The 26,722-nt window shown below is 39.3% G+C and overlaps 2 protein-coding genes across 9 annotated transcripts in view; one reads left to right on the forward strand and one right to left on the reverse strand.

Annotated features, from left to right (window-relative positions):
• SERGEF (secretion regulating guanine nucleotide exchange factor) overlaps positions 1–16,104 on the forward strand; it is a 159,651-nt gene extending 143,547 nt beyond the window's left edge. The window contains exon 12 of one of the 3 annotated variants that reach the window (XR_012586825.1): positions 13,395–14,555. Coding sequence is in view for 2 of the 3 variants with exons in the window: in XM_074585800.1 (XP_074441901.1) it covers positions 13,395–13,561 (167 nt within the window). In the remaining variant the exon portion in view is untranslated. Of the gene's footprint in view, positions 1–13,394 lie in introns of all 3 variants that reach the window. The other 2 variants (XM_074585800.1, XM_074585803.1) reach the window with 2 other exon arrangements.
• KCNC1 (potassium voltage-gated channel subfamily C member 1) overlaps positions 4,843–26,722 on the reverse strand; it is a 137,080-nt gene continuing 115,200 nt past the window's right edge. For 2 of the 6 annotated variants that reach the window (XM_074585798.1, XM_074585794.1), the window contains one exon: positions 4,843–6,982. In XM_074585798.1, coding sequence (XP_074441899.1) covers positions 6,801–6,982 — 182 coding nt within the window. In that variant the 3' untranslated portion in view covers positions 4,843–6,800. Of the gene's footprint in view, positions 6,983–22,844; positions 25,260–26,722 lie in introns of those variants that run through there. The other 4 variants (XM_074585796.1, XM_074585795.1, XM_074585799.1 and 1 more) reach the window with 4 other exon arrangements.

A 26,722-nucleotide genomic window follows, 5' to 3' on the forward strand; every position in this document is an offset into this window, starting at 1 on the left:
GCAAATGGGAAGTGCATCTTCCAGTTCCAAATTTATGTCACTTCACTGTTGAAAACAGTTTTTTACAATTTGGACTTAACTCTCTCTGGCAGCAGCCAAGATGCTGGCTGCTTCATTACATCTGCCTGCGTAGGTACTAGATATGTCTCCTCTATTTGCCTATGCAAGATCCATAATTATATGTGTGTTTTCTCTAGAGTATATGTCTGCACGTGTGTATATATACGTACATACAAACACAAATGTTAAGTGTAGTATTGCCAGTTGTGTTGTAATTCTTTGTGCTCTCTTTCTATGGACAGTAAATTGATAAAGACAATGCATGGCTGTAGTCATCCTAAAATACCTTTACCTGATTGGTTCCTGTGTCCTTCGTAGTACTTTTAAATAAAGATTATGGTCTTTATTTTTAAGCTTTCTGTATGAAAAACTATATGGAGAGCTTTAAAATGCTGATCATGACCAAAAAAAAAAAAAAAAGGCTCTCATTTGGGGAAAGACAGCATTTTTAAGTGTTTGAATGGTTTGGGAACATGAGTCACTTTTGCAAAGTTGATTGAACACTTAAAATTCTTATTCTTGCTTTGGCTATTTTTGGGTAGATTTAAGAAGCCTCCAGAGTCAAGAAAATGCCATTTTGGTTCACCCATGACTAGAGACAGTTCTGTTAGGACGTGATCTTGAAGAGTAAAGTTCTCTTGGCTGTACTGTACAAGAAATATTTTCATTATTGGTATTCATCAGGCTTTAAGCTATCACGACCTTTGAGGCAGAGTCAGAGAAAAATAGGCTTAAAGTTATTTAAGGAGACATCTCAACATTGTCTGACTTTGTTGTTTTCATATTTGGTGGTTGTGTTTTCCAGCAGTTTAAAGAATAAATTCAGCTTCTCTCATATTCATATTGCAGTTTAGTGAGAACTACTTTATATAGCATTCATTTGTTTGTATGTTGTTTGACACCGTTTCCCACAGCATTCTGCTGGAGAAACTGGCTGCTCCTGGCCTGGACAGGTGTACTCTTCGCTGGGTAAAAAACTGCCTGGATGGCCGTGCCCAGAGAGTGATGGTAAATGGAGTTAAATCCAGTTGGTGTCTGGTCACAAGTGGTGTCCCTCAGGGCTCAGTGCTGGGGCCGGTTCTCTTTAATATCTTTATCAATGATCTGGATGAAGGGATCGAATGCACCCTCAGCAAGTTCGCAGATGACACTAAACTGGGCGGGCGTGTTGATCTGCTTGAGGGTAGGTTGGCTCTGCAGAGGGATCTGGACAGGCTGGACCGATGGGCTGAGACCAATGGTATGAGGTTCAACAAGGCCAAGTGCCGGGCCCTGCGCTTGGCTCACAACAACCCCATGCAGCGCTACAGGATTGGGGCGGAGTGGCTTGAAAGCAGCTCGACAGAAAAGGACTTGGGAGTGTTGGTTGACAGCCGGCTGAATATGAGCCAGCAGTGTGCCCAGGTGGCCAAGAAGGCCAACAGCATCCTGGCCTGTATCAGGAATAGTGTGGTGAGCCGGACTAGGGAAGTGATCATCCCCCTGTACTCGGCACTGGTGAGGCCCCACCTGGAGTACTGCGTTCAGTTTTGGGCCCCTCACTACAAGAAGGACATTGAGGTGTTGGAGCGTGTCCAGAGAAGGGCAACAAAGCTGGTGAGGGGTCTGGAGGACAAACCTTACGAGGAACGACTGAGGGAGCTGGGGTTGTTTAGCCTGGAGAAGAGGAGGCTGAGGGGAGACCTTATCACCCTCTACAACTACCTGAAAGGAGGTTGTAGAGAGATGGGGGCTGACCTCTTCTCCCTGGTGGTAAGTGATAGGACAAGAGGAAATGGGTTCAAGTTATGTCAGAGGAGGTTTAGATTGGATATTAGGAGACATTTTTTCACTGAAAGGATTGTTAAACATTGGAATAGGCTGCCCAGGGAGGTGGTGGATTCACCATCCCTGGAGGTGTTTAAAAAAAGGGTAGATGTGGTACTTAGGGACATGGTTTAGAAGTGGTTTTTGTCAGGGTAAGTTAATGGTTGAACTTTATGATCTTAAAGGTCCCTTCCAACCTCAGCAATTCTATGATTCTATGTTATATATATAGTTCTGTGGACATGCATGCATATCATGTATTGCTTTTCTCCCTGCAAACTGAGGCTTGCTGTTTCACCGTAAGTTTGGGCTGATTTGCTTTTAATCTTTTACACTATTTTCTCAGTAATGTTATCCATAACTTAAGTCTTTCATGCTATTACTTTTTCTTTGGGAGTAATGATAAATATTTGTCATAGTGCCAAATGTGGCTTTAAATTTTAACTAGTTCTTTTCTGTCTAGCTTTCTGTCTAGGTTGGTTTCTATAGCTGCTCCTACTTTGTGACTAGCCTAGTGCCAACTGTAAGATGGAAGAAACAAGCTTTCTTCATGGACACAGGAAAGAACAGTGAGGCCAATGCATGAAAGAGACACCATATTTCCAGTGTTGCTGCTTCCTCCAAAGCTCTTGAGGTCTTAATTTGGTCAAATATTCTTTCAGAGATATAGTTGGGGTTTTTTTTTTGGTTTTGGAGGGTTTTGTTTGTTTGGTTTGGTTTTTTATATTCTCAAGAATACTTTGTTATCCCAGGTCTCTGTCAGATATCATCCTTCTAAAATGGTGCCAGATATTCCTGTCGTGATTCCAGCTAGTTTCCTCTTCTCCCTGAGGTTACGCAGAGCATCAGATGGGATAGCGCCAAACGGCAGCCCAGGGACCCAGCTTGCATTGTCCATTCTGGTCCTCTGACCTTCTGGAGCTGGCATGGTGCCTCTGAATCCCCCTGTCCATCAGCTCTTCTTCCTGTCACCGTGCCAAAGACAGATTTTACTTTCCAGCCTCAATTCCTTGCACCTGATGCATGAATGCTGTTTTCACCATGGCTATTTGCCAGGCTCCAGAAAAATGTGCCAGAGCTGAAACTTTCAGAAAACATCTCTGCCGTATTAATTGCAGGAGGTTTTAATCTCAGAACAATTTTTTGTGCTTGCTTTCTTCCAAGGACTGATTCGATACATTCCGTCTACGTAAGGAGCTGCCCTCAGTTCAGAATTCAGGTGCATCTTGCACTGATGGAGGCAAAGTGTGAGTGGCCCCAAAATACACCTTGAACCCTGTGCAGCAGAGCTGTTGTTTGCCTTTCCTAATCAGAACAACTCAAATGGTGCCAGTTGGCACCCAGTGGCATCCCAAATTCTGTCTGCACTTATTTCCCAGTCTTGCTCACTTCTGGGGAAGATAAGGCAGGAGTGGTGTGAAGAGTAAGTGTGCAAAATTCTGACCCACAGAGAAGGCCGAAGGTCAAAATGTGAAGCCATGCTGCATCAGGGTTATTCCCCAACTAAACAGCCAGAGTTTGTAAATGATGTGTTTGCACACCCATGTGTACTCCATTACACTTCAGGGCTAGGGTCTCTTTAGCCCTTGTGTTGCTTGAAATGCTCGTTTTTTGCCAGCTCAGTATTGAAACTCAATGACTTTTTTTTACAACAAGAATTACGGCTTTGTAATTAAATAGTTTAGTGAATAGAAGTAAAAGAGAATAGAGGGAAATTCGTCCATACAGATATAAAAAGGTAAAAGTTAGCAGGCTGTCCTTTACATCTCGCCCAGAATCTCTGTTCTAAAACATTAAAGTACGTACGTAAAAATCTGTCTTTATCTAAGCAAACTAGTCTTTGCATTTAACAGATACTGATGGCAGAACTCTTCCTTTGCTTAATATCAACATGCAGTTCCTCCAGACTTGATTCCAAGTCATGTATGATTTTGAGTTGGTGTTTGGAGAAACAGATCCAGTCCTGCCTTCTGGGCACTTCTTTTTTTTGGAGCTCTCTACTTTGATTCTCTTCCTGATAATTTTTAATTCTTACGGTATGATGCTTATTTTTTAATTATACTCAACAAAGCCTATTCTCTTACTACTTCTTTTATATCCAGTGTTGACCATTTGCTTATTTTTTTCCAGAACACGTACTAAAATATAAAATACTGCTGTAATAGTATAGCTTAAAAAAATACAGGTGTTATTCCTGAGGTCCAGCTCTTCCTGGATATTGGTTACATGGGAAAGAAAAGAAAATTCGTGTCTCCCCTCTGGTAAAAATCATTTGGCTGAGGACTTTCCATAAGTTTCTTGACTGGGCGATATGGCTAAAGTTTCCAATCTTTTTCTAGCCCTTAAGAAATGGGAAGAGCTAGAATACTTGGGTTTTGCTTTACAGTAGACTCTGAAAACCCTCTCTGAAATCAAAGAAATGGCTTAGCAGCGTAGGTGGGACTGAAGAAGCAGTTTATGGTGGTATTATTTTGCAGTTTGTTTGTTTGGTGGGTGGTGGTTTTTTTCAGTGTTTTTCAAAAGTATTCAGCTACTGTTTTGCTTGCAATTGAAAGTTAACACAAGCCCAGCCCTGCAGAGCCAGCCTCAGGTAAAAACATTGTTTCATCTGCCCTTTGAGCAAATGTGACTTGCCTTTGGTGCACACACTTGAAGTAAACCTCTTTAAGGTCTGTGTTTGAAGTCTGAATCACGGGAGGATTTGTTTTCTTTCTTTTGTCACAGCTGTCAGCTGTCTGTTTTCTTCTTCACAGAACTATGGTATATGAGATAGAGGGGAGTGATGATTGTAAGTGGCAGCAATGTTAACATGGGGATGTTACCAAGTCATTTACTCTTTGCTTTTTTTCTAGGTGCTCCAATGACCCAACCATTGTTGTGTCTGCGTAGATCTTGAGTTACCCCATTTAAACCCCAACACAGTGGTGATATAAGTATCCCTGTAACAATAGCCACAAAAACTGAGACAGGCAATGTACATGACCCATAGGAGTTTTATTAGATGTGCGCTTGCACTACAGTACAGTGTGGTATAGGCACACTCGAATCAAATACAAGTAGGTTAACTCAAGTACAACAGTTGCAGCACAAAGGAAACGTAATCGGCAAATCCTGCCCAGACAGGAGGGTTAGTTCACCCTGAACTCTCTCCGACTACAGCTATGCTATAGCTTGTATCAAGCTAGGTATTTTAAAGCTTTCATGGGTACACATGTACTATAGTGCGGTCACTATTAAAACTGCACTGTGATGCTTGCAGGGGAGCCATCATCTGAGCCATTGTGTTGTGCTAAGATTACAACTTGAAACTTTGCAAAGTAAGGCATCCTAAGAATGTCACTGCTGAGTTGCAACTACTTTTGTTCTGAGGCAATGTTTGCGGAGCTGTGAGAAAATCTACTAGTTCAGTCAGTAAGAGGGAAACTGAGAAACTGAGTGACCACTTGTTTCCTTGATTTTTCTCTTGCATTTCTAACACTTTAGCTTATGGCTTCTGGACTTCACCTCAGGTTGCTTGTTAAGCATGGGGAAAAACCCCTCACTTGTCTAATATCAAGAAGCAGTTTTTTTAGACTTCACTCAACAGTAATGCACATTCATATCATGTGTCTTGAAACTTGGCCAAAATGCAGCCTTGCAATTGATAAGGGAAAACAAAAGGGGAAAAGTGCAAACTAAAGCCCATTTAAACACAAAGCTATTTTACAGAAGATGTCCGTATGGAAGGTTTACGTGTTTGACTTCTTGGTTCTGAGTTAGAGAATTCTGTTCTGCAGAAAAGGACACCTTCAGAAACAAACCCTAGAACAAAACATTCACTTTTGTTCAGTGCAAACAGCCCTTAAGGGGAAGAGAATAGCAGTCAAATATGAAGAAACTGTAGGTAAATGTGACCATATGGAATATCTTTTTACCTTTTGTTGTATTATGTATTTTCTATAAGCAGCCAAGGACCGACAGCCAGATAGAGCCTAGTCTGCATGGTCACCTTAAAACTATGTACTTGTAAATAGACCAATGTATGATGCAAAGAGTTGCTGTATAAAATGTGTTACACACGAAAACATTTCCAAAATATTCTTTTCCAACCTAGCTGCTCTTTCTTGAGGAGAGAGTTCCTAAGAGCCCAGTGGGGATCTCTTTTTTTTCTGACTTCAGTCATCAAAATAGGAGGAAGCACCATTTCACCTGCATGCTGCTGCTCATCTTGCTGTCTGTACCTTCTCCTGCTCTAGGATTTGCTTAGTGCTTTGAAAGCTACATGTAGTACTGTAATGCAGTTTGAGGGGTTTGTCGGATTCTTGCTTCTGCATTCATCATCGAGCTTCTTATCGTCTGTTGCTTTTCCTAGGCCTGTGCTGAAGATGGCCTTCAATTCTAGGTCTAGGATGTAATGTTCTAGGTCAGAATGAATCACAACTGTCCCCTCCTTTTCTTTGTATAATCATTTACATCAGTTTAAAGTGTGTGTAAATTTGAAATGGGTAATGCTTTATACCCAGAATACACGGGTGCAAATGGCCATGGCACCATATGGTGCTATGGGACGCTTGAATGACTCGCACCCTTCTAGATGTGCTTTGACATACTGCTTCGTCCATTTTATTTTGCATGGATGACCTCTTACTAAGCAGTTAGTATAAGGTATTTTCTGTATGTTCTGTTTCACATCATACAGAGGGTCATGAGACTGCAGTCTCTGGCTCTGTCATGAGATCATGATTGTCTAGTTCTGGTCATACAAAGTTAAAGCACTGTGACACGCTTAATGCCTGTCATTTTGAGAGACAGGGATATAAGCTCTGAATGAATGTCACTCTCTGCTGTGCCTGATATTCTGATGGAGCAGACATTAGTGTCACATTCAGAGCCTCAAGAAAAATCTGTTAACTAATTTATGTCAGGTGTTTTTGTCCTGTACTTGAGATCAAAATTTAAAGATTTTCTTGTCTTCTACAGGTGTAAAAAAAAGCATCTTTAATGCTTAATCCCCTCTGCACTGCAGCTGCTTCATGTATGATATAATCCTCATGTATTGTCAGTGGACCAGATACGTTCAGTCTTGCACAAAGTCGTGAGCTCAGGTTTTGTTCTGTGTTGAGTTGGAGATGCTTTCCTGTTGGGAAGGAATTGACATGTTTGAGTAAAACCAAGAGGAAAACATTGTGCAGCACCTGTGAGCTTTAGTTATAATAAGTACCATTTATGTTTCCCCTTGAAAACAGAAATGTGAACAATTAATCCTTGCAATAGATTTCTCTCTTTGCTACCTATGCACAGCAAAGCAAACATCTCCATTTTACAGGACTTGTTTTACCACGGAAACCATGAAGGTGCAGTGGCCTAAGAAATCTGTAGTTGCAAGTTGTTTCTAAATCCTAGGGGGTATAGTTTTGCGAATCTCTTCCTCATGTTTTTGTCTTCAAAATGGCAATGCATTTACCATAAACTAGCTTGAATGCTCACTTAAACCATGGCTTGTTTGGTATAATGTAGAATGATTCTTTTAAATAGATGCATATTAATTTGTGCAGTGAGCCCTTCAGCTCCTGCTTTTAGGTGCCCAGTGAAAACAGAACAAAATTTCTATTGTCATTATGTATTAGCAAGATAGCACTACCTCTAGTGAACGGATTCCGTTATTTGCCTGATGCTTAAAACGGTACGTAGGAAAACGTACAGCATGCTTGTATGAAACACTAAGGGTTTTTTTGGTAAGCACCATACTTACTGCATCTTTCCCCACTTCTCTGCATTGCTGTATGTTGCACTCCCTCCCCATATACAGTTTTCAGGCCATGACAGATGTGCTACATTGCCCTTCGCTGTGCACTCAGAAATTATATTAGCATAAACATGATTCTTCCCCGTCCTATTTTGTAACTCTCGGCTAGTCATATGCTATGGAAATGAGGTTAGAAAAGATTAGATGTGCTCTGTACTGCTCTTCTGTTTGCCATTCATAGGATAGATACTGATACTGAAGAAGAAACTAGAAATTAGACTTTCCCAAATGAAATTAATTTCAAAGGAGATGTGTAGCCTTATTGCTCCATTTTACAGTATTCCACATACCACTGTGGCTTGCTAAGCTATGTTAGGTATCTTGTATGCTCAAGTTGATTTTCTGACTCTCTTCAATAGTTAGTTGTAATATTGTAATTGGAGATTTTGACGGTTGCCGTTGAGGTCCTGACCCAGTTTGAAGGCCCTGCTGTAGTACACAATAAACAAGTAAAGGCAGAGAGAAGCTCTAACTAACAAGACAGTGCTTCTGCTGTAAAAAAATAATAATTCTCATAAGATAATAGTTTAGAGCACCAAGTCAGAGAAGCCCATATCATGCAGACTTCATGCATTTGTAATGAGTAGCTGTTTGAGGCTGTTGGAAGTTGTTCCTTCCAGGTACCAGGATGGACCACAAACAAGTGATCCAAGGTCATCTGATTTTTCACTTGTGTAAAACCACTGCTGAGGTGAGGACTGAGGGGTCTGGGTCTAGTGCCTGGGGAGGGCTGCTAATGATGTAAAGGCAGAGCGAAGACAGATTGTTTACTGGAGGCCAACTTTGAAATCAGCATGTCTTTAGCACGATGACTTTGTACTTAATATCAAAAATGTATGTTGTTTCCTATCTGCACATTGTGTTAGCACTGCAATGCCTGTGATTTTTATCTGGCTTACTCACTGTAAAGTCAGATGCGCATTTTTGAGGGTCGTGGTCCTGAGCAACTCCAGCAGCAATTGGATGGGCTGCCTGGAGCGCACAACAGCTTGCTCCTTGAAAATGTCGGTATAAATGTAGCTCCATAATAAAACTGGCACTATATGAATCTCTCAGTTGTTTTCTGCTTTTGGAGGTACCATTTAATGTCTGGGGATCATGTCATCTTATATTCCATTTACCAAACTTTGCCTCTAGTAAGATTTTGCAGAATGCTTAGGCTTCCTTTTAGTTACTAATACGTTTCCATGTTTTTCTGCATAAAACAATTGGTATCAACCCTGTTTCTTATATTCTGAAATTGCAAATCTTTTGTGCTAATGACAGAATTGTTGCTAACAAAAATACAAAAGTTTAGAGGGATATTTATTTCCTTTTATTTTACATGATACTCTGGATTCATGTCCTGAAAACATAGGAAGACTTATTCACTTGTGTTTTACAAATCCTTGGGAGAATTATGGTCTAAATCTCCTTCTGTGTAGTGTTACATTGTTCCTCATGGGGTTTTGAATGCTTTCAAATAGTCAAGGGGGGATGGCTGAGCCACCTGAATTTTGTTCATGGTCCAGCTCTGATGCTGTTTAAAGTCATTTGACTTGCCCTGATCTGATCTCTTGCCTACTGTAACTTTATGTATAACCATCTGTAGAGTAGTACTAATTTAAGGTTAAAAAAGTTTAATAATTTGAGGTAATGTGGAGTATTGCTAAGAGCACAGAGCCTATACAGTACAGCTGTGCTAAAACGTCTTAAGGGATCCTTAAAACGTGAAGCTGTCTGATTAATACCTTGGCTTCAAGATACTTGGATTGTCTTCAAAGCCAACTTCTGTTTGTTTGTGTGGTTGGAAGAGTGGGAGAGGAGAAGCAGAAGAGAAACAAGCTTTTAAAGAACTCAGTGATAAGCCTCCAGGGCACAGGCTGGCTTAGAAGCAGACTGTTTGTAGCCTGAAACTAGGCTGCAATGATGTTTTTAGCTTCCTTGTTTCCAGTTTTTCTTGCTTTACCTTCAGATCAATTGTAAGGATGTGATTTATCATAACCTGTCTTCAGCTGTTTAAAACTGCCCAGACTAAGACAATCGCTTGGTCTTCCATTGTAGACACCAGAGTGAGATAGATTTGATTTTGACACCAGTGTTTGGATAAGATGAATTGCCTGTTGCAGAAATGTAGATTACTCCATTGGCTCTTGAGGAAAACTAAGGGATAATGATCTATAGCTAGGTTGCTTGATTTTTTAGGTGGATGAAGTTATGCGCAGTGAATCTCACCCAGAGCATCTTATTTGCTAACATTGATTCTTCTCATCTGAAGAACAGAGTACTCAGCAATGAAGAGCAAGTCTAAATCCTCTACTTTTCACGGAATCCTGTCCTCTGTCCAATATACTGCAGCTTTATTTTACCTAGAAGTACTTTTCTCTGATTAAATCTACCTCTGGATTGCAGTTGTCACTTCAGTTACCTTGGAAAAAGCCTGGATAATTATTGCAAATAGGAGGAGGGCAGTAGTCCCTTCTTGTTTTGTGTGACCAAACCAGACAGATTTGTTAAGGCTTTTTTTTTCTCCTAACTTTTTGTATATTTAATATTTGGGGGAGAAACCTGCATAGTCTTACTCTAGACTTTCATTAGTGTGACTGTGAACTCAAGTGAAATTTCCTTGGGATTATGCTGTGTGAGTGCTGTGGTTTCATTTGTACTGTGTATATTTATGTTTTAAAAGGGAAAAGGTGAATGAGATGTATTATGCTGTTTCATTTAACCAGTATCATGGAGCAACTTTGCCTACTCACCTCACCAAACACAAATAATTTGGTTTGAGAACATGCTATAATGCTTGTTTTAAATTTAGTTAGAAGCAATTTGTGGCTGTATTAATACACATCATTCTAATGGTCTTTCATCCTGGGAAGGTCTGGCACAGGCATAAAAATTGAATTTTCTCATGAAAGCATGTAGGGCTGCTGGGGCTGTGTTGAGGTTTTTATCAGCAATAAACTGTGAATAGAAGCAATCAAAAAGAAAACAAGCAAAAAAGAAGGAGGGGGAATATGGGGGAAGGGAAAAGAATTGAAATGAAACGGTGCCCTTTGTCCAGAGGCTAGCCATTAGTTCCCATTAATGAAGGCCTTTCCTTAACTGCAGATATTCCTTCTATGTCATTTTTTTAATAGGTGCTTCATTATCTTTGGTCTTCATTGAATTCAACTTCTGTGCCAGGGATTCACATAGCTGCTTGTTGCCTCCTGGGCAATGTCACCACAGTCATTTTGTGCAGCCCTCCTCCAAGTTTTGTTAATATGTTACTACAAAAAAATGGACTCTGTGTTTTCTGCATATTGTGTTCTCGACGCAAATCTAGCATCTAGCTTTTTTTTATGTACAAACCTTTCTCTAAATGTTCTACAGGCAGTTGTGGTATAATATACTTTGTATTTTCACAACATTAATTCTCTGCCTTTTAGCTTTCCTGACTTCTGACTTGATGGTGATAAGAATCATTTTTGTGGCCTGTCATTCTGTATCTGTCAGCTGCCCTTTCATCCTTTCAGATTTCTGCCTGGCTCTCCATGTATGTATGAGGCATTTTTATATAAGACCATTCATAAATCCTAGTTACTCTCTAATTTTCTTTTGACAGTTTTCACTCTCAGTCCATTTCAGTAACCTTGGAGCTCACAGGAGTCGCATAGAAAGATCTGTTTGTTGGCCTTTCTACATGCTTGGAGAAGGAAAGGCTGGAAAAGACTCATGGATCCTTATTTTAGGGGAGATGTTATTGTCTGGGGGTTTCCTAGCTTGTAAATTTTTTCTGTGATATTTTTTCCAAAAGACGTTTGACTAGATATATTTATCAATTTGATAGGTTAATATTCTACTGCGCTGTTTCTTTAAATATTTATTATGCCATTAATGTTCCATTGAGCAGTTTGTAATTCAAGGTGACCAAAAACTTTCCGATTTCTTCTCTCCTGTCCTAATGGGACAGGACGAAAAAAATAAAAAAATCTTTTAGTCAGATGTAATGAGTCTCCATACAAATAGGCATGTTGTTGTAGTAATTGCTAGCGGTCTAATAACAAAAAGCTTGCGACAGCCATCTTATTAATGTAAGGGCATGTTATATTCCCTTTTCATTAAACTTGGAAGTTTTCCCACTCTAAGTAAGCTTATTCTGCAGGTTCCACCTATTAACTTTGCAAAATAATGCCGCCTTCTAGGTGCAGCTGGTTTTCTTTCTTTGAGTTTTTCCCCTGAATAATTGTTCTGTGATGTGTCTTTAGTCTCGGTTTGTGATGCCTTTTTCCTGCTTGCTAATATTTACATAAAGATTTTTACCTAGATTCTTACCAAAAAATGTCCAATTAACCTCTTAGATGTTCTGATCTGTTGATATTTAAATGGATTTTGTTGCACACTTACTTTTTGGTACTTTTCTGCTGCACATATACGTGCGTTTCTGATAAGGTTGGGCTGTCAGTATTGTGCATGCGTAGTCATAAGAAAATCCGGTGCCTTCTAGGATAAGAATAACAGAATTGCCATATTCGATGAGATGTATCTAGCCTGCCGTGACGTTCTAGTGGTGTTTTGTTTTGTTGTGTTCTGTTGCCTTAGAGACTGTAGAGACAAATTAAAGGTCCTTGTTTAATTACATCTGACTTTAGTAATGTTTACATTTAATTACAGAAGAGGAGAACTTTAATATACCAATATGTAAAGAAAACAGACAACAATGAAATGTTACTGGATTTGCAGGAGAGAAAGATGGTCCTGCTAGCTTTGCAATAATCTGTTTATGAATTTTGAAAATTAAAATTATTTTACAGTTATGGTTAGGATTGAATTTTGTGAATTTTGGTGCTATTCTTATTATTTGGACTTGAGAATGGTACTTCGTGCTGTTAATACCTGCTGCTTTTCAAAAATAACAGTGGCGTCAGAAACATGATTATATTGCAGGATGGCTTTCTTTTTTATTACAGAAATTCACAGTCACAGTATGTGACAGCCAAATAAAGAAAAAAAAATAGGGAAGAAATATCTCTTGTAGTTGAGAGTAAGAGTTTTTTTGGGTGGATTTTTTATTATGCCAGCCATTTATAGAATGAAATTTACATATTGTGCTTCAAGAAAGAGTACTGTGGGGTAATAATAATACACGGATCATGATGTGGGATATAAAAGAGTAGATGTTACAAAAATAAATAATAATGAGGGAAAATAAGGATAATAAAAGCAGTGAAATGATGTCAAAGCAAGCAGGAGAGGTAGGATGATTAAGAGTAAGGCAAACTGACAGAGACTGGCATTTAAAGGAAAAAGGTGAGATGTGAACTTGAAAGTAGGAATAAAATGTAATTTGCCTGCTCTGTGTTCCCCAATCCTACAGATCATGCTGTGAATAATTTAAGTTGCTAGGCTTGGTTTGTGATAGTTTTGCTTACTAGGGAGAACTTGAAAGAGAGGGATTCCACATCGTTTTAATGAAGGTCCTTAAAATACAGAGAGAGATCTGTGGGCTCTGTATAAATACGGAACCATGTATTTACTAAGTGATTTTCAAATGTCTTTTTTATTTTAATCTCTCCTATGTTGTTAACAATATGGAACAAGATAGAGAATAATTAATTTGTGTTTATTTACGTTTTCAAGAGAACCAGAACACTTTCCCCCACCTTAGCAGAATTTCTTAGAACCTAACTAGAAGATGACTTGACCAATCTGCTTCCTAAAACTAACCAAAGCTGTTGTGTTTCTGTGGTCTTTATTCTATATTTTATATCCTCTCTTTTAGGTGGCCAGTGCTTCTCTTGGGGATGGAACGAACATGGGATGTGTGGTGACGGCACAGAAGCAAATGTCCATGTCCCAAAGCCAGTCAAAGCTCTCAGTTACGCAAAACAGATCTTAATTGGATGTGGAGCAGGACACTCCATGGCTCTCTGTCAAACTCCACATTAGACTCAGCACACCTGAAATCATAGCATCATGGATGTGGATGGACATCTTTGGAACGTGTAGCTCAGAAGTGCTACAAGAGGATTGCCCATGATTAACACAAGAATTGGAAAGTGCAGAAGTTTTTTCTAAGACTAAAAGGAACAAGCATGCATACAAACCTATAATATTTTAAAAATTGTTTCATGGGTCCTTTTCACAGGAATTGACTTTCTTACCCAACAGATAGAATCAAAAACTTTTTGCCTTGATGCAGTACCATTGAAGAAATAATGACTTTTTCTTGTTCTTCTGAGAAGTCTTTGAGGAAGAAACTGACTGCTTAATTGTTTATCAGTGGCGTATAAATTCAGCCTGAGGAAATGATCTGAGAAGGTGGAGACGTAGGGACCGATCGGGTCTTTTATTATTGTATCTTTACGTCATGATGAGCATGTGTTGTGCCTGCCAACTTCTAGTGGAGTTGTAAGCTCACAGCATCTCAAAAAATCTAGTTGGCATCACAGAGAAATGCCAGAGAACGTAAATAGATGCATACACGCATTTTAAACAGAAGATTAGGCTTAAAAAAAAAGAAAAGGAGATATAATTTAGAAGGCTGGCAAAAGGGGAAAATGAGGCCCTTCTGAACTAGCTATATCTTGATTAAACTGAGAAAAGAGCAATATTTCTGAGGAATTACCTTCTGTGCCAAACACCAGTTTATTATAGATTTACAGGGATGCAGATCTGCATGAATTATCATTAACTTGCAAACCAAACCTGAAGTTTCTGAAGCTACTCCTTAGGGAAGAAAAACTTCTAAGAGCACTTTGAAAAAATAGAAGAATTCTTGTCAAAGGGCATAAGTCAGTTGTAGCTGTTGAGGACACTTTGAGCTGATATAACTCCTGTATTTCCACCTGCCATTGAATATGAAGACTTCAAAGTCTAACCAGAAAGTTTTTACAAGTTCTCCAGCCTAAAAGGCAGACCAGAATGCTCCTGGTAATTTCAGGTTAGTTCTCACATCTGTTTCGCAGCCCAGCTGAGTTACTGTTCAGAGCATGCCCACAGTACTTGTTCCAGGTGAGTGCTTGGCAGAGAATGTGGGCCTAACGCTTGGTAGGAGAAATGAAAAAGTGTAAATTATCTCCAAATATTATTAGCTGCCTATATTGAGCAGAATTTTGGAAGCTATTTATAAAACTGTTTTTCACACAAATACGGTGGAAGCCATTAAACTGGATGTTTGCCACCCACGATAGTTACATTTGCTGTGGTATTTGATGTATTCTAAGTATAGAGAATACTACTGTGTGGTAAATGCACCTTTTAATGAGACCTACTCTTGCTAAACGGTGGTTTAATTTTTAAAGGAGGTTTGCCAGGGAAGAAGACTTACAGAATTGCAAAATACTCAGAGAAGGGCTCTTGGGAAATAGGACAGGAAGACTTTCTAATGATGTATCAGCTTACACATGAAGGGGAAGGCATTAAGGTGGTAATATAGGTTGTGAGGGTTCCCCCCCTTCCCCCCCCCTTATTTTTACAGCAGTAAATGGCCTAATTTTTAAAGCCGTTTTCTTTTTCTATTCAATTTATGTGAAACTTGAACTGACTGTGAAGCTGATTATAATAACTGTATTACAGATACTGGAAGAATCTGTAAGAACAATCAGATGGATCCTCTGCCAAAAGTTCAGCATTGAGACTTCTATTGTAAAGTGGAGTTTTTTTAATCCATGTGTTGGTTGTGGTTCTTCATCGCAATATACTGTTCTGGGCCATGACCTCTTGCGCTTTTTACTTACCTAAGTTGCTATTTATGGACTCTCCTCAATGCCATTTTCTAGATACTAGAGCGTCTCTATTATATGCACTGAATAGTTTCTCATGTTTTTTTGTCAGTTCTATCTGAGGTTTCTACCTTTGTTTTACTCCAAAATCTGTGTATCGAATAAACACATTATCTTGTTTCAGTGACCATACCCTCTAAATGATTCTGTTCCTTGATTAATCACAGCTAGTACGTGTGCCCTATAACATAGGGGTTGCTGTACTGAGCATGTTTTGAATCTGTATGCTGTTGCAGCAGTTCATTTCAGAGGAATCCAACAAATTATAACACATAAATGGGACTTGTTATTTGAAATGTTCGCTTTTTCATGTCTGTAACATGAACACGCTTTTGGAAACGCAAAGAATGATTTGGGTTGATAAGGAGGAAAGAAAAGGAGTACTTTCATTTGTTCCTGATCCTTGTGTTCCATATCTGCATCTGATCTTCATTTTTGAAAGGGTGAGAACTACATTTTCTCTCCTTTGTCTTGGCTATATAGATTGAAAACTTCGGGAAGTAATGACTTGTCTTGAGAGCTTGTCGTACTAAATGCTTTGTCGTCAGTTAGGACTTCTAGAAGCTGCTGTAGTATAAAGACTGAATAATAATTCATTGTAGATGGTACATGGTTGAATGTCAAAAACAAGTTGTTGCTCATTCATTCAAAAATGAATGCCCTGTTTTGTATGTCAGTATGCTTTGTTTGCAGAATAAAACATTGTACAAAATCAGCTAAGGCTTTCTACTCTAAGGAAGGGAGCATACAGTGAAAAGCTTCTAATCGAGTGAAGAAACCATGTCCCTTGCTGCTCGCCAGAGCTTAGTGACTGTTGCCTGCTGATGTCCCGATGGAGAAGGTCAGAGTCTGCAAGGCAAAATGCAGAGCCAGTGTGCTACGCCAATGCTTCTGCAATGCATGCAGAGACAGACTTCTTTATACAGGTCTTCAGTGCTAAACAAAAGAAAGCCTTTTAGGTAAGCATTTTGCCTTCACATTCAGATGCAAATAAACTGACAAAATTTGTAATTTGGAACACTGTAACAAGCTAAGCAAGTGTCTGTGCAGCTGCTCTCCCCTCCCATTTTCTGAAAATAAGCAAACCTGCCATTGAGCTGACATTCGTGAGGGGGAAGAGGTGAACTTAATATCACAGCTTTGCTGGAGAACACGTTGGAAACTGTTGCCATTCAGTCCAGAGACCCATCAGGCTCTTGGGTGGTGGGGGAGAAGGAAGCTGTTCTGTGTACTTCTGTTGTCTGAAGTCCTAGGAGATCTGCCCTTGTTACTCATGTGACCTCCATGTGCACCTGTGCAAGACGCTCTTGTTCCATTTTAAAGAATGTTGGTAGGAAGATATGCGTGTTGTGTCAAAAGCTTCTGCCTCTTGGAGGATTTGTTTAGGCCACTTGGCAGTCACTGATGTTATTTGACTTTGTGTAGCATTCCTGAGTGACCTGATGCTTAGAATGCCGGACCCTGTATTTGAAGAGTGTTCATTTGAAAGAAAAATTCAGTCCTGCCTTTCTTCCCGTTTTCCCAGTTGCCACTTCTTCCATGACACTGGCTTCCCTCCCCTATCTGTATGTTGTCAGTCCTTTTGGTGACTAACTAGTTCTTGCCATCTGCAACTGCCATAAAGGTCACTTCTGCATGAGTGACAGGAGGTTTTGCTTGGCTACATGGCTGAGCACAAGGAAATTGAGGGGGAGGGGAAGAATGTGATTTAATTTTGGTTTATATGACATTTTTTGAGTCATAAGACTTGAGGATGGAAAACAGACAAAGGAGATCATTTGATTGTATGGGAGAAAAGTGACCATAGGAAAACCTTTAAATAAATGGCAGTAGGGAGCCTGATGTAGTCAGCTAAAACATAGGGGAAAAGGAGGGCAGAGGGGGAAGACAGATTCAAGATACAGCTCCTGAAGACTGAATAGTCACATACGGATAGCAGCATGGTGGGAGTGAGATGAGGTGAGGGACAAGCTATTCTGCTTCTTGGATGTTATTGTTCCCCCTCTCCCACTGTTTATTAATAATAGTATGAATTATTGACCTCCAGTGGGTTTTCTTTCTCATTCATAGGACATGTTGAAATTTCCAGTTCTCTTCAGTTGGAACAGCAACATCTGTCTTTATCTTTCAGTCTCAAAAATCTTTAGATCAGGCCTCTGACCTAGTCCAGCACTTAACCAAATATTTAACTATTTTTTCTATTGAATTCCATGAACTCTGGATCTGATTTAAACAAGACTTAAGTAATTTTGTGACTTCCACTTCTTTTTCCCCTGTATTAGAAATCAAGGTGATGACAGGTCTTTGACACCGAAACTGCAATGTTATGTTTTCACCAAAAAGTCACTTGTGTTCTCTTAGCAATTTTGATATTTTTATGGCATGTGGCAAGTCTTGTGCTTTTTCTTTTAGCTAGATATTTTCTTAAAAAAAGCTCTAGTTTTTCATCAGTACTTGAGTCACACTTCTGTTATTTACTACCAGCTTATAGTTCAGAGCATCTGAAAATTCTGAAAAGGGAAGAAGAAAATACTGAAGCAGAAAGCACAAGTCTTGCTTCCCAAAGGCTGGGGATGGATGGACTCTGTGGTAGAGAATTGTCTTCTCTGGTTTTGATTACGCTTAAAAATGTGCACAATAGAAAAGTGGAGCTTACACTGAATTTGCTGAAAACTGGCTGACACAAAAATAATTGGACGTTTGGACTTTTGATGTACCAGTGTCGATTTACATGCAAAAAAAAGAAAGGTAGTACATGCTTTGTTCTTTTCTTCTAGCTTTTGTGCTATTCTTAATTCCTGAATGCTGGTCTTACATATATTGCTCCATGTTAAAAAGAATGATTTAATAGCCTTGAATTAAAGTGCTTTGGTTGTGTGAAAATGGCCTTCTGTTGGATGAATGTCCCAAAAAATACCTGTAAAGGGAGGTGTTTACCATATGTGGCTTTGAAGTTAATTTGGAGAAACTGTGTGTGAAGCCATTGTTATTTTGTAACCCGTTTAGAGGCTGAAGGGACTGAAGTAAGGCACATTCTTTAGCTGTTTGTGCATTTCATTCAGATTCATCTGTCGGTTGTCTCTGCATTCACCTGTTTTTAATGCAGAGGCAGTTTTTACTCATTAATGCCTCTGTAGAACATGGAAAGAGAGTACGTGACTGAAAATACTCAGCAATGAAAATGGTCTCTGTATTTGAATCGTGACCTGGATGAGCCATGCGTTACCTTAGGGGAGAGTGATAGATTACTGGGAGAACACATTTTTCAGCTTGATTAGAAACAAGAGTAATAAAGTAATTACTCCTGAATAAAAGCTGTCTGTGGGCATGAGAAAATTCAGAGGTGATGTTTATTTTGCAAAACTTCCTCAGGCATTTTTATTTTGCAACATGTTGGATTTCAGTTCATTTTCAGATGAGCCATTGCAGGTTGGGAGGGGGTCGAATCTAAGTCAAATTCCTGTGTTGGCTAGTCTCTCAACTCATTTTCATCTTTCTCATCTATTTCCAGGTTGCTTTGCCTATGGACCACTTTGTTATTCAGATACAATGCAATCTTAGGGGGATTTCTGTCTGTGCAGTTCAGGGATCAAGGCTTTGTTAGTGGAAATTGCAGAATTTCAGTTCAATATGATTCCAATACCCCGGTCATCGTAATCTTTCAAGCGCATGTGAATGCTTTGCTATAAAACTCTGCATTTTTACATTTTTATTTTTTTTTTTATATTTAGAAGTGGGGCCAAGAATTGGGAGATTTTTAATGTTCTGACATAATTTTAGGTTTTTGCTGCAAATGTCAAACAAGTTTAGCTTTTGTTTTGTTTTTACTGACTTGAATGCAATGAAGACGTGGTACCTAAATTAGGGCAGCAGAGGAGTTGCCAATCAGTAATGAAGATGCTCTGTCATTGTAACTGTGTGGGTGCTTAATCATTTTCCACAATAATCCTCTGCTTTAAAATGCAAAAGAAAAGGGATTCCTATAGGGGCATTGTGCTTTTCTGCAGACAAGGAAACATGGCATCTTTTAAGTAACGGAGAGATGCTTCTCTCCTCTGGTGCCTTGATTGTGAGTAGATGGATTATAATAACTATTCCTACTTAAATACTGCTTTTACTCTTTTGGTCTCAGAACACTTTAAAAAGGGGATAATGTCGCAGAAACAGAAGCTGAGGCATAAAAATTTGAAATGGCCCAACCAAGGTAACCCAGTGTGTCCACAGCAGAGCCAAGAATAAAATTCCTGTCTTCCAAGTCCCAGGACAAGGCTCTACCTTCTAGGCTAGTGGTCCTTGAGGTTTTTTCAGGTAAGCCTCACTGGTACTGCTTCCCTCTCTCCTTGCTGCTCTTTTCCCCCACTGCTGATTACTGTTTCTTCATATGCTCTCCTCCCTCCTACTTGCGTAACCCATTTTCCAGAAGCGTTCTGTGTCCTTCTCCACATTTCCCACCTCTTGTGCTACTGCCGCCTCTTCTCCAGTCACCCACTTGTACTGACACTGCCACCACAAAGCATTGCTCCTTCTGAGCTTATTTGCTTGGGCTCAAGACATATATCTCCTCTTCGTGCTGGTGTGACTCAACGGTCAGCAGCCTCTGCATAGGCTGTGTTGTCCCTGCTAAGCCCTTTGGGTCCAGAAGCTGTACCTTAGAGTGGTATCTGAGCTAATATAACTGCAATACTTTGCCTTTTGCTAACTAAGGAATCTTTAACCTGTGCTCCATGGGCAGTAGAGAAAACAATGAAAGCCTTGGAGCATGCACTTTTTAGAACCTGGAGATGTTTGAGCCTATGTAATTGCATAATGTTTTTTAAATGCTCAAGTGATTATTCATTGAGGGTTGAAAGCCTGGCTTTGTCAGCCTGAACCAGGAAATATATTTTCCCATGGAAGCAGATAAATGTTTAGTTTTAAAGCATTTGCTTTGTCAGATAAGGAAAGAAAGTCAAGAGATGCAGTTCTGGATGCGTTTTCTAACTTGAAGTTCAGTTTTCATTCAAATATTGTTCTTGACTGCAAATAAGCATTTTTATTCCCCTAAGAGAGAAATGTTGCACCTACAATCCCAGGTGAATGCAGAGACTTCGGGACTTAGGAACAGACAGGTATTTTACACCCAAACCAAATTAAGTGAGTGACTTAAAAATAACCTGCATAATTTAAGCACATTTTCATTAAATGAAGTTAGTTTGTGTACGAGCTCCGAGACAAAGTTGCTTGTAGGGTATATATGGAAGGCAGAGAGAGGTAGGCTGCCTTGTTTTGAAACTATGAAAAGGATATGCAAAGTGGCAGGGTAATAACTGCACTTGTTTTTTTCTTCGGGGCATCTTTTTCATAAGCAGCTCTGTGCTCAATTCCTTTCTGAATGCCCTTGCCTTAGCCCTGCTTGCTCTCCTCTGTATTTCAGTCTGCTCATTTGTCCTAGTAGCCATTTGTTTCAGTGATGTATTTTCTTTTTAGCCCTGAAACTTTAAGGAGAGAGAAGGCAATTTATGTGAAAAATCACTTTATCCAGATTAATGACTGCTGCTCTTGACTGTTATCACAGTGGTATTAGCTCAGTTTTTTGTTGGACTGAGAGAACAGAAACCACTTCTCAGATCCTTGCTGTCTGAAATCGTAGTTGTGGAGACAGTTTCACACGTCAGGTTGGTCCAGAAAAAACGAGTACCTTCACGCAGTCAGAGGAAGAGCTATGTGTGTGGAAGTTGTGGTTGAGGTGTGCTTTCGATGTTAGCAAGTAATAAACTACTAATTGCCAGTGGGTCAGATGAAGGACAAGCATTTGGTCCTATAGCTGGGGGTCCATTGCTGAAATCTGAGTTTGCAGAGGAAGAAACCTGGATGTTCATTTCCAGCAGGAAATGGGCAGAGTGTTACTGAACTACAGAACGTGCTTCTGCTCTTATGCTTATACACTAAGCTAATGCTTAAGCTTATGCTCTTCATGGTGTGAAGTCAGAAGTAGTTGGTGGCATTATTGCAAGCCTGAGGTCAGAATCTAGCCACATGTGTAGTTTTAATGCTTTAATCAAGATATATACCCCCTGTGGTGGGAGTGGGCAGGCTTGAAGGAACTAATGTTTTAATCATAATACTCCAGCGAAAGCTCCTTAAATGTAAGGCAGATGGGATGAAGTGGTAAATTTCTCTTGGGATTCAGTGTTAGGACTTGGTGCAACAGCTCTTGAAATTTTCCAGTTGTCTCCCTCTTTCCCTGTGTTGTCAGAACTGCCACTGTTGTGCAAGGAGAACTCGGGTCAGATGGACCTTAAGCTTTAGAGCATCTCCTAAGAGGCAATGGGTGGGAAGCACTGTTCTGTTTCTGAAGTGTTTATAAAAGTCACCCAAAAGACACGGTTACCTCAAATCAGAATAAGCCAAGCTGAGTACCTAAACGAAAAAAGGGACTGGTAGATGTAAAAAGTAGCACAGAACGACAATTGCCTTAGGGCCTGTGTACCCAACCTGTTAGCTAAGGCTCATATATATGCAAAGCGCAGTGAAAGGGGAAGACCTATGTGAGATTTACAGGGCAGAATCATTAGTATTCCTTATGGTAATGGAGAATTTGAGCAGCCTTCGCGCTGGGCCCTTGAGTTAGTGTTAAATAAAAAATGGGGCAGATAAATCTATTTCTGGATTCTTAATACATTATAAGAGGAAATGTTGTTCATTAGGCAACTTTTGGATCCTGGATTAACCTGGATTTTACCTCTGGAGGTAAGAAATTGCCCTTTTGTCAGTTGAGAATAACAGCATAGAAACAGTGGAGAAAAATAGTTCTTGGGAGAAAGGATAGTCAACTGAAGTAGAAATCAGGTACATAACGCGACATCAAGGACTACAAAGGAGTTTGCTAATTACATACAAATTCGGATTATCGGCCTTTCTTCTATTCCTAAAAACAGCTTGAGGTCTTCCTTGATTTTTCCTTTTTGGAGTAGAGTTTTGTGAAGACAAGGTCCAGCTGCAGTTGTTTTTCTGTTTTTAATTTAGCACTTACCGGAGCCATGAGTGTTTCTTCTGGTTTTGGGGGGTTAATCTCTACCTCCTCCAGACCGTAGGGTTGCTATTCCTTTATATTTCCATTCTCATCAGTAGTCGCAGAGGCCATACCTTGTCTAGAAGGTTGCTAGCAATTTTGAAGCTTCTCACATGAGGATAAAGGCGTATCCTTCCTTACAGAAGTACTTTACCAAAAATGCTCAAGCAACTAGATTGCTGTTGACACATAGTCCATATTTGTCATTTGTAGGATCTAAAATGAAATTTAATCCCATTGTGTTTCTTGGTTCTTACTGCTGCATGTTTTGTGTGGCAAATAAAGTGCGAGTTGGACACCTGGATTTCATTCAAAGTTTCATATCAGGTGGATTGCCGTCGCTCAGTGAAGATCAAGTGAAGGACAGGGCCCAAAGAAGTAAGAAAAACTGAATTCATTTAATCAGCTAAAAAGACAAACTTTTATTATTGTTGAGAAGGGAAAAGGAAGATACCTAGATAATTATAGGGTTTTTTATTCTTCCCTCTTAAAATTACTAATGATGTGAATTCTTCAGACATTGGTTGTATCAAGTGTTTGCAGGCTTCATTTATTATCTACTAACCAAAATTAGCATTGTAGAACCAAAGCAATACCAAGCTTTTCTCCTACATTTCTGTTGAGAACACTGTATTTATTCAAGATTTTAGAAGCAAGTCTCTGGAAACCCCTGATCGTTTCAGAAAAGGATTCCCCTTTACACTATACAGCAGGCACTGAAACCATGATACAAAATTTATTTCATGCTAGAATTGTTTTGCATAACATTGTGCATGCATTTTACTCAGTACTAAATTGCATACAATGCTGTTGTCTTGTTTCTTAGACTTTGAGACGATTTATACTTGAGTATTTTCCTGATTTTGTACTATAAGTCCCAGTTTTAAAATAACACCTCTTTTGTTTAAAATTCATACTGATTACTTAATATGAACAATTTATGAAGGGTCTTTACGTTTGATCTATACATCAATAAAATACAACATAACCAGAGCTGGAAAATTAAATCTAGACCAGCTGTTACTGTCAGGTCCGAAGGAAGGTCCCATGTGTCACAAGCATGCCAACAAAAACAGACAGGAAGAAGTTTTTCTTATTTTTATACACTTCTAGTTGGATTAAAAGTTCTTGATTTCCATGTTGGTGTGATGAACTGTGAAGGCGTGGTCAATATGACCGATGACTGCCTGATTGCACTTTTTAAAACCATTACTCTGTATCTTGTATACAAAAAGAAGCGATCCATAGCAAAGAAATGTACAGTTTTATAATGTTTTACATTTTGGCTACAACAATGTATGTAAAAGTAAAGAGCTTTGAAAGAAAATATATAACTTTGCTTTTTTTCCTCCTTAATCATACATTTGCAGTGTTTCTTTGTTTTTGTTTGTTTTGTTGTTTTTGTTTTTTTTTTTAATTTTTGTCTTCATGCAATTCATGCTATGGAACAAAAAAAAAAAGATTAAAAGAAAAAATCTTCTACAGTTTTGTTACATTTTGGCCGTAGAAAAAGCCTGCATCTCTAGTACAACTCCAAAACCACAAAGAATCATCCGTAAAACCTGCATGGAGCGAGTTAACTTTGTCCAAATGAGAAGGTCTTCTATGCCTGCACAGTTCCACACAGATGTTTATTAGCCATCAATGTTCATCTCCATCTTGCCTTGTCAGGTCACTCTGACTGCCTCTGTTGGCATATATTTAGCAATGACTGGACTTTCTTTGCAAAGATCTGCATGTAAAGAATACAATCAGTACTTGAGCTTCTTCCCTGCGCTTTTCACATCAAGCTTGGCATCTTAGTTTTAAAGGAAGGAGGAAAAAGTGAAATAGCTACATGCAGAGGCAGCCATATTCTTCTTCAACAGGATTTTTTTCCCATGCAGTCAGCCAGACTGAGACCTCTCTACAGTGTGTCTGAGTATTGCTTTCAGCTTAAAATAGGCGCCCATGCAAAGTTTCATCCTACTGTGCTTGTTTGCTCAAACTCCTGCAGGGTTCCTATGGCTCAAAAATATCCTGAGAAAAGCAAAATCTTCCATCGTTGGCACGTTTCAGCATCGACTAAATGCCTAACCCATTCCATACAGAGCCAGTAGATCCACCATTAGCCAAAATAAGCATATACTAGCAGGATGCACCAGGAAGGAAGCTATCTGGTGCATCTACCCTTCATCCTATGTACTGATACCATGCAGCGTGTATGGCCCACCAGTACTACATAAATGCCTGCCTATTGTCATCTGAGTGCTATTTAGGAGTGTTGTCACCTAGCATCAGTAGTAACACCATTCCCAGCAGGTGCTACTGTGAGACATTGCATCTTCAGACTTAGTCACCTGGATTTTATGCAACATAGCATAGGCTAATTGAAAATAAAGCTTTTTAGACCATTCTCTGCTACTGATCCATGCTACAAAATAGATGGGATGGGAGACCAAGAACGTCTCACTGGACTAGGAGAGCTGTAGGGCGCAGACACTGAGGATAATCCTATCGCTTTTCCACTTATGCCAGCTATGCTGTTAAGGCTCCGTGACATTTCGTAACCTTCATTTAAAAGAAAAATGCAAAGTACAGCATTGGATCAATGACAGAATGGACTAAGAATGAGGTCAACATTGTAGCCAGTTCAATAGCATCTGCATGCATGGACATGCCGAGAGTAGTATCGCTTGCAACAAGACTCAGAAGGCCTTTGAAGTACAGAACAAGTTTAAAAAATATATGTATCAAAAAAAAAAAAAATCATCATTTGCCAAGGATGGTCAGGCTATGTAATTGATCCTACAGGCAGCAACATGGTTGTACCCTAAAAAAAAAAAGAATCAGTGGGAGGGATTTTCTATGTCTCCGTCATACAGTCACCCATACCCTTCCCTTCTACTTCATGCATTTTGACCTCAGGCAAAATTAAGGTGTGTGGTATCTTTGGGGGTGGGAGGGGGGAAAGGCAGCAAAATCCATAGAATTTATTGTGTTGCTATAGAGATACTACTCCTTTGCTCTCAGCATTTAAAAAAAAAAAAAAAGAAAAAATAATTGCATGCATTCAGTTTCCCTCCCGCCCACCCCCCCCTTCTTTTTCAAACATGCACGTAAACAGCTCAGCAAGTGTACAGAGAGTTGCACAAACTATGGATGAAATTCTGTTGGAACAACAATTAAGATGCTCTCAACGTGTTTCAAACAGGCCAACAATATGCTGACGTATATTACTCTTTAGCCAACCAGCCTCTGTTTCATTCAGTAACGAGAGGCGGTTGCAGTGCATCGTGAAAACCATACATTCCTCATCCCAAAGGATGTGCCATTTGGAGTGTTCCCCTGATCCACTGGAACCACCCGAACTCGCCCAGGCTGAATGAACGCGGCCAATGCTTATCCAATACAGAATCAAGTAAAACACTTTGCTACAAAGGTAAATTTTAGAGGATATACTTTCATATGAAAGTCTTGTGGTCCAACTATATCTTTGTTGATGATAAGCTTTAAACTTATAAATACATACGCTATCTATAACTGGCATTTACTATAACTATTGCCCATCATACAATGGCACATGGGAATTCTATACTCCATACTCAGTGTATGGTTACATCATACAATCTTTGCAGTTTTAAAATATTGACTATATCATATACTATATACAGTACACCAGTGATAAACACTGATTTGAAGAGATTTCTTTTCCAATTTTCCCATTCCTTATCAACTTTAATGCATATATATGTAACTCTAATTTTGGTTTGTATGGTTTCCTCATGTTAAATTATTTAAACAAAACAGCCTATTTTAAGATGGGAAGGTTTTTTTCATCTGATTCGACTTCTGTTGCTAAATACGTTATTCTGACCATTAGCAAACTAAAACACAGTTACTTCTGAGAGATCTGTAGCTGTCAGAAGTCTGAGAAACTAACTAGTAATGATTTATTTATGAAAGGAAAGTGATTTTAGATGAATTATTTTCCAATTGTAAGACACCTGTGCTAACAGATGTTCTTGTATGCTTCTCTTTCTCTGTTGAACTAAACAGCTATGAATATCCAAGTAATTTTTTTTAGTGCTCTGTTAAGGTAGCCGAATAATCACTTCATATTTTTTGAGGATATTTTGCTTTTGTTTTTTATCTTTTTTGTCTGCCACCTGCAAGTCTGTGCTCCTCAGAATCTGGTAAGATCTGTGAGCTTTCCAAGTGGCAAACCTTCATTGCTATGAAATGTTAATTGGACTCTCCTTGGAGGATGGGCTAATTTAAGGACATTGTAGAGCA

This window comes from Larus michahellis, chromosome 4 (assembly GCF_964199755.1).
Source record: "Larus michahellis chromosome 4, bLarMic1.1, whole genome shotgun sequence".
Taxonomy (NCBI): domain Eukaryota; kingdom Metazoa; phylum Chordata; class Aves; order Charadriiformes; family Laridae; genus Larus; species Larus michahellis.